The sequence below is a fragment of the Portunus trituberculatus genome, chromosome 17 (genome assembly GCF_017591435.1).
Source record: "Portunus trituberculatus isolate SZX2019 chromosome 17, ASM1759143v1, whole genome shotgun sequence".
In the NCBI taxonomy this organism is placed as follows: Eukaryota; Metazoa; Arthropoda; class Malacostraca; order Decapoda; family Portunidae; genus Portunus; species Portunus trituberculatus.
This window is the reverse complement of record NC_059271.1, coordinates 15258784-15272347: the sequence shown is the minus strand read 5'-3', so window position 1 is coordinate 15272347 and position 13564 is coordinate 15258784. Positions and strand designations below refer to the sequence as shown.

The window sequence follows — 13564 nt, the reverse complement described above, 5'->3', positions numbered from 1 at the left end:
TTTAGAAATTCTCCTTTTCTTTGATTCTAATAGACCTATATCCTTCCTATAATGTGGGGACCAGAATTGTGCAGCATAATCTAGAAGCATGCTAATCAGCACCAAGTATAACTTTAGTATCAGGATTTCTGCTTTTAACAGTACTAAAAATTAATCCTAGTTCCCTATTTACCTTATTTCTAGCCTCTATGCATTGTTTTCTTAGACCAATATTGAAGTTAACTATCACTCCTTTATCTTTTTCATATTCTGAACCTACCTGGCCTCCTTGTTTATTGTGTACCTATTGTGTGGATTTCCTCTACCTACCTATTTGTTAATGTTCAACTGCCTTTGCCATCTGTCTGTCCATTCATGCATTCTATCTAAATCTGCCTGCAAGGTAATGGCATCTGAATCTTATCTAATTAATCTACCTATCTTTTTCATCCACAAATTTACTAATATCACTACTAATTCCACTATCCAAATCATTAATATATATTAAAAATAACAATGGCCCTAAAATTGCTCTATGTGGCACCCCACTAATCATTTGGCCCCCACTCAGAATTAGAGCTATTTTTTACAACTCTTTGCAACTATTGCCTAACCATGACTTGATCCAGCCTAATATTTTTCCTTCTATCCTGTGCACCCTAATCTTTCTCAAGAGCCTCTGATGTGGTACATTATCAAACACTTTACTAAAATCTAAGTATATGATGTCATAATTATTACCATTATCTGTTGTCTTATAAACTCCACTATAAAAAAATTCAACAAGTATGTATATCTATATATGAGGTGAGAAAGAGATACAAGAAATGACATGACTTTTCTCTTAACATGAGAGTTAAGGAGTAACACAAAAGCCTCTCACTGGTTAATAAATCTCCATTCAGTTATTGGGTGTATTAACCAAAATAAAAGTCAATCACACATCAAAAGATAAAGGAATACAATGAATTACAAAGCTTTATTAAGGTTAATTAACAATATGGATCATAAGTTAAAAGAGCTATCAAATAAATAATATTCTCAAAATGTATAATATAGTGCAATGCTTTATTACTGAATGATTTACATGGATAAAAACTGAATATGGAGTTTTCAGAACTAACCCACCAGATGTCACTGCTGCTACATGTCCCCTAGTGACATGACCTAAAATTTGTTGTAGTAAATCCTAAAATCATACATATATATAGAACATTGATTATTATGATACTATTGACATTCTGTATTGACTTTTAAATATCTTATATGGATTTTGGATTTTGGAGAAGTTGGTCAAAACAAATATTTTTTTGTGATTATCTAGTAATACTACTTTCAATATCTTAAATACAGCATATTACAAACCTAAAATCTCCTGATCTAGACAATGAAAAAGATAAAAAATCTGAATGTACTATATAGTATGACCTAACACATTCAGTAACATCATGATATATGGATACAATTATCTTCATGGGGAATTCGGCCATCCCTTTCACAACGTGAATGACACAGCAAAGAAATTGAGCACCAAAACAAACACCTCTTAGAACAGCCCTGGAGTGACAAGAGAGAAATACAGGAAGCTTTCCTCCTCCTTATGGAATAGTGGCATGGACACTGCAGCAGGAATTAACTGATAGTCTAACAATGTGTTAGTTAAGTTCAACTAAGGTAGGCCAGCCAGATGTTTGTTTTGGTTAAAAAGAACAACTCTTGCTAGGACACTTAAGTTGCCTATTCTTCTTAATTAGAATATTGTTGATTCCATATTCTAGAAAGTTGATCTACATAACTTGGACTTTTAATTGGCACAGGCATGTTGTCTTCCTATTTACTGTCATCTGAATCAATGCACTTCTGATTGAGGGTTTACTTGTTTGGAAATAAGGAGACGACTAAATAAATCTAAATGCCAATTCACTATAGAATAAACTTATAGAGTTTTGTTCATGAATAGAGTTCAATTTTACCTGTGTTACTATTTAGAAGGAACTGTAGAAAAAAATGTATCATATCAGTTCATAGGATCTCTGTTTGTAGAATGACACTGTACAGATATTTGATAGCGTGTTTATTCATGAGAATAGGACGTCTGTCACCTGGTGACAACAACTAATTCTGAAAACTCCCCAATCTTGGCATCTTGGAATCACCTACAAATCTAAATCATCAAAGAAAACTATTACTACACTAATACTTTATCTTAAATTATGTCAGAAGACAGGCAAGGAAGAGGGAACAGAATGAAAGAAAATAATGGTATAATGAATATAAGGAAAGAAAAACACATAAATAATTGAATCAGTACTCCTGTAATACTACTTTGCAGAGAGAGAGAGAGAGAGAGAGAGAGAGAGAGAGAGAGAGAGAGAGAGAGAGAGAGAGAGAGAGAGAGAGAGAGAGTATAGAAATTTACATGTAAACAAATATTTCTAATTATCTCTATTGACAATAAAAAACAATAATGATGATGATGATGATGACGAAGATGATGGTGATTAATAATAATAATAATAATAATAATAATAATAATAATAATAATAATAATAATAATAATAATAAATAATAATAATAATAATAACAATAACAATAATAATAATATTTCACCAACTATGATGACAGTATTCAAAAGCAGTACGATAAGCCCGACAAGTGAGGCTTTACTACTTGGGAAAAAAGATAATACATCTCTTTTTCTTCACATTCCACACTTTAATAACATATCTTTTACACACTTATCAAAATCAGGCAATGAATTAAAATCAATCTTCTTTCATTGCATACTTCACTCATAATCAATCTTCTGAGCTAATACAAAACAAACATCTATCAATATAACAAACCTGTTATGGATGTAAGAATATTAGATTAACACATACATTGTCATTTTGATCTAGGTTGATATTTCAACAAACTGTCATTATTTCTTCATACTCACCCAAGATTATCACATACTCCTTAAGGGTCCCTCAATCCCAATTTATATACATATTTCTTTGTGAATTCTTTGTTTCCTTGCAAGATTGCTAAAAAAAACATGAGGATATTCAGGATACTTTTATATATTAATGACCTCTGCCATACATTCGCAAAGACACGCTCTGTACACTAATGACATACAGTTCTAATAAGGCAATTCAGCATAAAACTTATCCTAATGCATAGATTTTCTGTATCTTATTATATTTTTTATTTATCTACTTATTACTCATTTTCTCAGGGGCAACAGAGGATAGACAGACATAAGAAACACAAGACAAATGACAGACAGACAAGCAGACAAATGGGCACAATCTCTCTCTCTCTCTCTCTCTCTCTCTCAGACACACACAATTTCTACGTACATCCTCACTGGCAGCCATTACAAATCTATCCTGTGTTGAGCCTCATATTAATCTCTCTCTCTCTCTCTCTCTCTCTCTCTCTCTCTCTCAGAAACACACAACTTCTACGTACATCCTCACTGGCAGCCATTACAAATCTATCCTGTGTTGAGCCTCATTTCTGTTACTTGTCTCTTATTTCCATCCGAGTTTGCTTCTCTTGGTGTGACCTGGCTATCACCTTTGCTCTCTGCCTTGTATCTTGTTTGGCTTTATCTTTTTATTACCAATGTATCATAAAATTATCTTCTTATATATTGTATTAATTTTACCTTCAGATTTTTTTTCTTTAATTAGTATATATATATATATATATATATATATATATATATATATATATATATATATATATATATATATATATATATATAAAACCACACACACACACACACACTCCTATCTCTGCTTACTTCTCACTAGTTTTCCTAACATTAAATTTACTCCTTGCTCAGTATAGTGTACAATTTTATTCCCAGTTATTCCTCCAATGTAGTTGTTCCTGCACTTACTCATTCATTCATCTCTCTCTCTCTCTCTCTCTCTCTCTCTCTCTCTCTCTCTCTCTCTCTCTCATTCCACAGTATTCTATCCTTACAAATTAGAGACTGTTTTCTCACACCTTTAATATATATCTACACAGAACATTATTTTACTAAATATCTTATCTTGAAATTTCTCATCTTATATCTTACTGAAACAGCTTCCATAAGTTAGATATCTTATGCTGCCTCCAGAATTTTCTCCTTCCTCCCAATATACACAAATCCATCAGTCCCAACAATCCCCAAGACAGGATAGCCAAGACATTGCATCACATGTATACAATCTCATTTTAAAACATTTACTGACTTCTAAAGTCTATAGGCCTCTGTGGGAGAAAAAAAGGTCCTTACAGTAAACCTCTAGTTTTACACAATTCAGTTACTACTACTGGTTTGTTTTCACATTATTTTATTTGTTTTCCTTGGAACTTATTCCTACAATGCAGGAAACCTCACTTTATTATAGAAAAATCAGTTACTATATTCAATAAAATACTAGCTAAATTGAGGTGTGAATTAAGAAAATACCCAGATGTATTGGTAGGTGACAAACAATTGGCCAAACTTCCTTTATATTTTTACTTGTCTCTGATCAGCTGCTAAAGATGCTTAAAAGAAAAGAATGAAACCACACCACCTTCTCATGGGCCCGCAATTCATACCTCACTGCGTGTCAGCCTTAATTACATCAACATGCCTACTTCAGCTGTTCATCACTTATTTTTGCTTATTTATGCCCACCGAAGAGCTATAAATGCTCTGCTTTACTGTGCAGTATATCATCACCATCAGCATTCTACTGCACAGCTACTTCATCCTTATTCATTTCATCCTTCATCAGTGGGTACCTGTACTGATTTTTCTTGTAAACACATAAACTGTGCCATGCATTATAAGATAAGCAGTGTGTAACTATGACTCACATTGAAGACTACTTTTTAAACCTGGCAATTTAAATTTTGTTCCCACAAGTCATGAAATGACATTTGGCAACTCCATGCTCCCTACCATATTACAAATAAGTGCTTGTAACCTATCATTGCAATACAAGAAAATTTTACTTTATATTATGCTATGTAAAAATAAAGTATCCTGCTGTAAAAATAGAAAATAGATGATCATAAATTATAAGTAAATCTTCTACTGTTTATTACCATACTTTTAGTATTTCATTTAAACATCCTCCTCCCAACCACAAAAACTATCCATCCATCATCTTCACCACAACAACAACCCTCTACCAGCTCACTGAAACACTCGCTCACCACTCACTGCCCACTCGCTAGCTCCAGTAATGAACTACTATTTAGCTTTCCTACAATTTTCTATGAAATTTTTCATCTTATAATAGTAAAATTATTTATTTTTCAAATACTTTCTATTTATCTGTTTATTCTTTAAATTTTTTTAACATGTTTATAATGCCCACCACAGTTTTGATTACTGAAACCCTATTGCTCATTTTACAGGTTAATAGACAATGAATAAAATTTCAAGGGTAGCGCCAATAAAATGCAATTATAGTACTTCACAAATGCCTTTGGAACAAAATACCTTCATAAACTAGGGATTTACTGAACTCACCAACCACAGATGATGAAGATCAATTGTACAACATGTCCAGCATTTCTTTTTGCATCCCTAGACCCTTCCCACTTTCCATTTAAGCTGATTAGACCACATAAGAAAGAACCTCTCAGAGAGATTCTCGAGGCAACATTTTCAAAATTACAGTATTTTCCAGTTTCGAAGACACTTTGCCCCTCAAAGATGCACCACAATTTTAACAACCAAAAAAATTGAAAAAAAATAAATAAATAATGCAAGAATAAAAAAAAATCCAAAACATAAATAACCATCATATAATATTAACTGCTTGGCAATGACAATGCAGTCACATCCTTTGTATTTTTGGAACCATTACAAAGATTGAATCAAGATGGTTGTGGGCAATGAATAATAGATCATGATGGTCTTGTTACTAATTAAAGTTATAAGTAAATACTTTTAACATACTGCAATTTTACTTTTTTTGTCACTCTTAAAATTCTCTTGAAATTGGGACATCTGAGTAAAGTGAAAATAACAGCAATATTGAAATGTAACATAAAATATCAGTACTTTGTTGTCTCATCATCTGCTACACTATTCATAGATAGTATGAGAGTGGGATTGGGCAAATGTAGCTTCGAATCCCACCATGTACCGGTTTGAAGCTATGCCATTTGTTGAGCGGGTATCATGTTACCATGATACCCAAGTTCTAGGTGGTTACACCAAAGATGCACTTGGGCGGTGGGTACCACTATTAAGAAAATTGCCAGTGCCACTAATGGGCAGAAGCTTAACAGCACTTCCTACATATACTCTTCAAGTATGCCTATAAGTGCTATAGGCCAAAACCTAAATAAAAAAAAATAAAAAAATAAAAAAAAAGTTTGCTTCATGATACTTTTGTTTATTTGTTACTCTCTGTATAATTCGTACATTACACTGAAAGGACATATACAGAAGTTCAGATTAATGTTGTGCATAAATGACTTTCTATGGGGTTTAGGATACACCTATGAAAATGTAATCTTCAGCATCCAAGAGGTAAGGTAGACTTTTAATAATTCTTTTAGAAAATTTGTAGTATCTTTGACCCTGTGAAATAGTGAAATCCTTTGAAGACTTTCCTGTATACATTTTGTAGCCATCAGATGGATTTCTATTCATGTGAAAAGCATAAGTTGCTTATACTTCAATCATCACTCAGTACAGTATGTAACCTGTGTTGCTCAAAAACCCAAATTTCATTGCTTCACATCCTTTTTCATCTGCACTTATTAATGTTAAATGCTTTCATGGTGATTTTTTTTCTATTCTCACAATTCTTACTGTCACCATACTACTAATGAAATACTTATTTTCTTTCCTCGTAGAATTCTTTCTCCTGTCACTCTAACCATATTTCTATTCTTGTGGTGCATCCTCTCTCTCTCTCTCTCTCTCTCTCTTCTAATCAATGAAAATTTTATTGTTTAATCTATCAGAATTAAGCCATTTCAGTAAATATATAATCTTAGATACCTGAATGAATGAATTTTCTATTAATCATGCATTCAATGTACTTATCAGTAGATTCAATATATTCAATTAATTATTACAGTGCCACAATCACCTTTCTGTCTGTCTGTTTGCTTGCATTTGTCTGTCTCTCACCCTTTCACTCAAATGCACACACACACATGCACACACATCCCTGACATTATTAGTAGTATCATTTTGACAAAAGCTGATAATCGGAAGTCTGTTGTTTCTTCCCTAGTTACTTACTCTGTTTATCTTTGTGCTACAAATACGATGTATATGCTGTTTGCAACACACTTGCCCATATAGACAGACAGGACGGAGAATGTATCAGCTGCACACATGCACACTTTTTTTTGCACACAAATAAAAGCTGACGTGTGAGTACACACGAACACACATGCACACCTACACACACACACACAGCTGCAGCAGGTGTGGCATGTATTTGGTAAACAAATACGCATTACTACTTCTGTTGCTGTTGCCGCTGCTGCCGGCTGGAAGGATTGGATCCACCCTGGTTGAGGCCACTATACTGGTATTTTGCTTTCTTCTCTGAAGGTTTCAGGATCTACAGACAAACAATGAAATATATCAAATCATATTCCCAAAACAAATTCTAAAAGAAAATGCAGTAGAAGTTTTATCTTTTAAGAGGGAGGTATCAAGGCATTTGTTCCTTTATTTTGGCTAACTCATTACTTTTCTTTTAAGGAACCAACACTCAAGTGGGCCTTTTTTTTTTTATATTTTGTTGCCCTTGATTGGCTTCTCTCCTGAAGAAAAAACTGCATTCAATGAGTTTACAAAATTTACTTGATCTGAATACATTATGATCATAATATGCACAAATTACATAAATTCATTTAAGTCATAGTATTTGCATAACCAAAGCCCATGTAAAACAACTGAAAAAATTATCTATTGGTAATACAATTTTATTAGAGCTCCGTGTATTTATACTTGTTCACGAACTACCATAATAATGTGTTGATTCTAGCAGACACCAAACTAAAGACTCTGTGAATTCCTCTTGAATATGTAAGAAAGATGGTTAGCCTTGAGTGAGAGGGGGGGAAAAAATAATATTAATGAGACTATAGCCACTATTAACTCTTGACCCAAACGTCTGCACCTTTCCAGGATTTTTGCTCTTCCTGACCAGGGGTTCATGTATTAAGTACATGTAAACAGCATTGGATAAACAACATTACATAATAGTATCACAGCAAAAGGTCCAACATATCATAAGCACCATTACCAATATTGTAGTACATTATCATTACATGTAACATTGGCCATGTATTTTCGTAACACTATTGTTGATATCTCCTCTCTACATATCACTTACGGAGTTTCACATGAGATGGATATATTCTACACATACACACATACAAACAAGCGCAAAGACCAAGCAATAGCCACAGCAACCACCCTTCAATAAACTTATGAATAGGAAGAGAAGAAGTTGGATATCACTTGGTTATGTCTGGTTTCATCAAGCTACCAAATGGCTATTGGGAAAACTGGAACTAGTATCAAGTTCACAATATGCTGCATTTCTAAAGAATAGAAATGGTTCTATTATACTATGTATAAATGATGAAAAAGAATAAATAAATAAAACAAAATAAATAAATAAATAGGTAAAATAAAAATGAGTAAATACATTTTCTTTCCATTTCTTCAATTCCCTATTGTTCCTCTAATTTTGCTGGCATTGAATTATCAGTTGGTCTCAGAATCAGTACATTTTGTAGTTCAATTGGTATAAGATACATAATAATAAAAAATAAATAGGTGTTGGTGACAATAATACAGTCAATTCCAATCAATGTGTTTTAATAACGCAATTTCAATTTAAAGCGACTTGATATTTAAGGAGATACAATTAATTGAATGCAACACGGTCAACTTAACTCAGTGATGTCATGTGCACCCACATGAATTGTTAGAGAAGTGCAACAGTGGCATGAAAAGTGATGGTAGAGCTAAACTGCTATAAATCATGTTAGATCAGAAGAAAAAGATCAAACAAACCACACTGGATCAATTCTCCCATAAGAAGATTGTAGAAGAGGAGCTGGAGGAAGGAGATATGAGTGAGGTAGAACACATAGCAAGGGAAAGCAAGGTGAAGATTCAACAGATGATGACCAGTGATTTTTTTTCTTTTTTTGCAAGAGAGAAGACTGCCAAGGGCAACAAAATGTTAGAAAAAAAAAATCCCCACTGGAACTGCAGGTTCCCTAAAAGATCCGAAAGTGTCATCCAGAAGCCAGGGACAAATGTCTAGACACCTCTCTCTTAAAAGAAGTCAAGTCACGGGAAGATGGAAATACAGAAGCAGGTAAGGAGTTCCAGAGTTTACCAGTGAAAGGTATAAATGATTGAAAGTACTAGTTAACTCTTGTGTTAGAGGGTTGGAAAGAATAGGGATGGAAAGAATAGGGATGAGAGGAAGAAGAAAGCCTTGTGTAGCGAGGCTACAGGAGGAGGAGAAGTATGCAGTTAGCAAGATTAGTAGAGTAATTAGCATGAAAATAGCAATGAAAGATAGAAAGAGATGCAACATTTCAGTGGTGAGAAAGAGGATGAAGACAGTCAGTCAGAGGAGGGGAGTTGATGAGACAAAAAGCTTTTGATTCCACCCTATCCAATAAAGCTGCATAAGTGGAACCCCCCAAATATGCGAAGAGTACTCCATACACTCCATACAAAGACGGATAAGACCCTTGTACAGAGTTAGCGGTTGAAGAGGCGAGAAAAACTGGTGGAGATGCCGCAGAACGCCTACTTCATAGAAGCTGCTTTAGCAAGAGATGAGATGTGAAGTTTCCAGTTAAGATTATGAGTAATGGACAGACCAAGGATATTCCATGTGAAAGAGGGAGACAGTTGAGGGTCATTGCAGAAGAGGGGATAGTTGTCTGGAAGGTTGTGTCGAGTTGATAGATGGAGGAATTGAGTTTTTGAGGCATTGAAAACTACTAAATTTTCTCTGCTCCAATAAAAAATCTTAGAAAGATCAGAAGTCAGGTGTTCTGTGGCATCCCTGCATGATCTGTTGACTTCCTGAAGGGTTGGTCATCCCTGAAAGGATGTGGAAAGATGTAGTGTGGTATCATCAGCATAGCAATGGATAGGGCAAGAAACAACAGACAAGCCATCCATGCTCATAGAATACTACAGGACCTTAGATGAGGAGTGTCATGTGTGCAACCTCAGATGATGAGGTAAAAGGGAGGGAAAGTGAAACGGGAAAGACACTAACCAGCAACCTGTGGAATGTAAACAAAGGGCGCATCATTGTACCGCATACAAAACTTATGTACCACATTTCCACAAGGCTTTCCATATTATCTAGTGTAGAGTCATGAGTTCAGGTGGTTCTTTTAGCTTGCAAGGAAGATACAGTCTCACCAGCCTTCTTAATAGTCTGCTGACTTGAAAATAGTAGAGACAGTATATGGAGTCAAGATGGTGGCCAGCAATGCTATAGTTTTCTCTCCTCTTTCGTGTCTGTGAATAATATCCAGCTTCACTTCCAGAGTAAGAGACATCCTGATCTTCTTAGGAATGCTAGGCCATATTGCAGAGCATTTTGGTGGCAAGTTGAGCGAGTGAAGACGAGCTGCTGCTGACGCCATTATGTGGTGCGTGTTGTCCACGAGAGGCTTGATCTTGATCTTGATCTTGATTCTACAGATGTCTCAGAATTTCTCCTGAGGTAGGCCTTAGTATTTGCAGCTCCTGGTGTATTCAAAAGCATGTTGGCTTGCGTGATACAGTGAGGCTTTTGAACTTGAAAAAATTACCTAGATAAAACTTTGTTAAAGCGAGTTTGGTGTTCGTTAAACGAGCAGATGGTAGTAAAATGAAACCTTCGTTGTAGTGAAATTTCGTTGTGTGAACCTTCGTTAAACGGGGGTTGCCTGTGTATATATATATATATATATATATATATATATATATATATATATATATATATATATATATATATATATATATATATATATATATATATATATATATTCATATATTGTTGATTGAAGAAAAAGGCATCATGCAATGTGGCATTGGAGAAAGAGGGGGAGATGGCAGAGTTGCCAGACATTGATTATCATTGGTACATGTAACAATGATAAGTAGAGTTGCCAGATGTTGATTATCATTAGTACATAATTATGTATGTGCTGTGTATATGTACCAATGATAATAAACATCAGACTACCGTATTCATGTCTTAATTCCCATTCCTTAACTGCCAATGCCATATTACATGATACTTTTTTTACAGTCTATTGTTTTCTTCCACAGTTAGATCTACCTGTCACTATTTATTGTGTTTCCATGTACTTCAGTTAGCAATGCACTGAACACTACACCAGAGGTTGAAGCCCCACATCACTCACTATAGTCTTTCCACTCTATGACATAAGTTCAGGGTGTGGCAGGTATGGTCGTTTACAACTAACCATGCTGCCAAATCAACTTTCGTCTACATGCATCTCTCTCTTATTTATCATCCATGTGGTGTTTGAAAGTGATATTTTATGTATTGCGTGTATAGTAAAGGAAGTTACATAGTATAATGAGTGTCTATGTTTACGATGATAATGACGATTTGCATAAATTCTATGGCATGTGGCAGCGTTTTTTTCCCATGTTGCCACGTTGTTGGTGGTGGTGGTGGTGTCCCCTTTCATCTCTCTGCTGGGCGCTGGGTCAAGTCAGGTCAGGCCAGAGTTACCAGGTTGGCGAGTTTCCCGCCAAATGTGGCGGTTTTATATATATATATATATATATACACACACACACACACACACACAAAGGGGTTTTCTGAAAGTTTGAGAGAAAATGGACCAAAAACTAAGGCGCCGAAGTATTATTTATTATTATTCATTTCGACTTTTTTCCACACTACCTAAATAATAATAATAATAACAATTACAGAGAGAGAGAGAGAGAGAGAGAGAGAGAGAGAGAGAGAGAGAGAGAGAGAGAGAGATTAACAGATGGTTGGTGGGTCGGTAGTTAATCTGATAATTGGGAGTCGAACTGGCAACGTCGCACTCATGGGAATTCTAGAATGTGCCGTGCCCTGCCCTGAACGGACTTCATAGAGTGGAAAGACTATAACAGTGTATCAGACAGATGAGGCAATATCTCAAGTAGTGTTGCCAGCACCACCCAGATCCAACTAAGTTTTGCTAGCAGAGAATCCCTTTCAAAAGTTTAATATCAAGAAAGCTATAGACTTAATGGTAGAATGTTAACATTTGTCAATAATGCTACAGTGAAGCGTGGGTGGAGGAAAGTCCTCCAATGGGTGGTGAACTCATTGTACTGCATGAGAGTATCACTGTTTCTGGTGGCCATTAGTGCATATAACATCAGTGCACAGATATAGAAGATATTTGAGTCATGAGGCAGCACATGACACAACACAACTGATACTGAATGGAAAGACAACACAAGGAATATATGAAATATTCCTACAGATATATAACGAAAGAGTAAAGAAATACGTACCTATATATTGAGTTAAGAATTGTATACACATTTGGTACAATGGCAGATGTACAGAAGCTAAAACAGCAAAAGATAAAGCTTGGAAGAAACTATAAAAGCAGAGAAATGACAATAAAAGACAACAGTATAAGGATGCGAGAAATGAATATATTAGAGTAAAGAGAGAGGAAGAAAAAAACTTTGAGAGACTTATTTTTTATTTATTTATTTTTTTTTACGGTAAGGCCTATAGCGCCTGTAGGCACACTTGAAGAGTGTATGGGAAGCGCTGTTCAGCTTCCGCCCATTAGTGGTGCAGGCAATTTTATTTATAGTGGTACCCATATTAGGGCCCATATCATCGCCCAAGCTCATCTTGAGTGTAGCCACCTAGAACCTGGGTATCATGGTGATATGTAGGTAACTTTAAACCACTCGACAAATGGCAAAGTGTTTTAAAGCTGTACGTGGTGAGATTTGAACCTATGCGTGGACGTCTGCCCGATCCCACGCTCGCCACCTTATCCACTATGCCACCGCCTACCTGGTGCCAAAAGCGAAGAGGAACCCAGGCTTTTCTACAAATTTATAAGTGGTAAGATGAAGAATAAGAAAATAGAAAAAATAATTAAAGGAGGAAAGCCATACCAAACAGTAAAGGAAATTAGTTAAATAATGAATGAGAGCTTCAAAACTGTGTTCATTGAAAAAGAGGATTTTGCAGAACCAAATAGGACATTACATTGCCGAGGATTGCAGGAAATCATACTGCACAAAGAGGATATTAGAAGATTATTAGATAATATGGATGTCAGAAAAGAATTTTTTGGTATTCCATGTAAGATTTCACTTTATGCATTACAAAACAATCCTTTCTTGAGGCAAGGTTTGTAAAAAGCTAATAGAAATGTTGTTTTGTGAACATAAATGAATATATAAGACAGTAACACCACCTCGAGAGGTGGTGTTCTCAGCAACCTCAGAGAAACCTTGTCACCGTCCCTCCAAGCGTTCATGGATGCCATTTCGCTGCAGGAGGTTGCTCTGACATTATTAGAATCTTGGATC

General features: G+C 35.1%; 1 protein-coding gene across 3 annotated transcripts in view; it reads right to left on the bottom strand.

Moving 5' to 3' along the window:
* Nucleotides 1–944: 944 nt before the first annotated feature.
* Nucleotides 945–13564, bottom strand: part of LOC123504745 (serine/threonine-protein phosphatase PP1-beta catalytic subunit) — a 235117-nt gene continuing 222497 nt past the window's right edge. For all 3 annotated transcript variants that reach the window (XM_045255514.1, XM_045255515.1, XM_045255513.1), the window contains one exon: nt 945–7553. In XM_045255514.1, coding sequence (XP_045111449.1) covers nt 7449–7553 — 105 coding nt within the window. In that variant the 3' untranslated portion in view covers nt 945–7448. The remainder of the gene's footprint in view (nt 7554–13564) is intronic.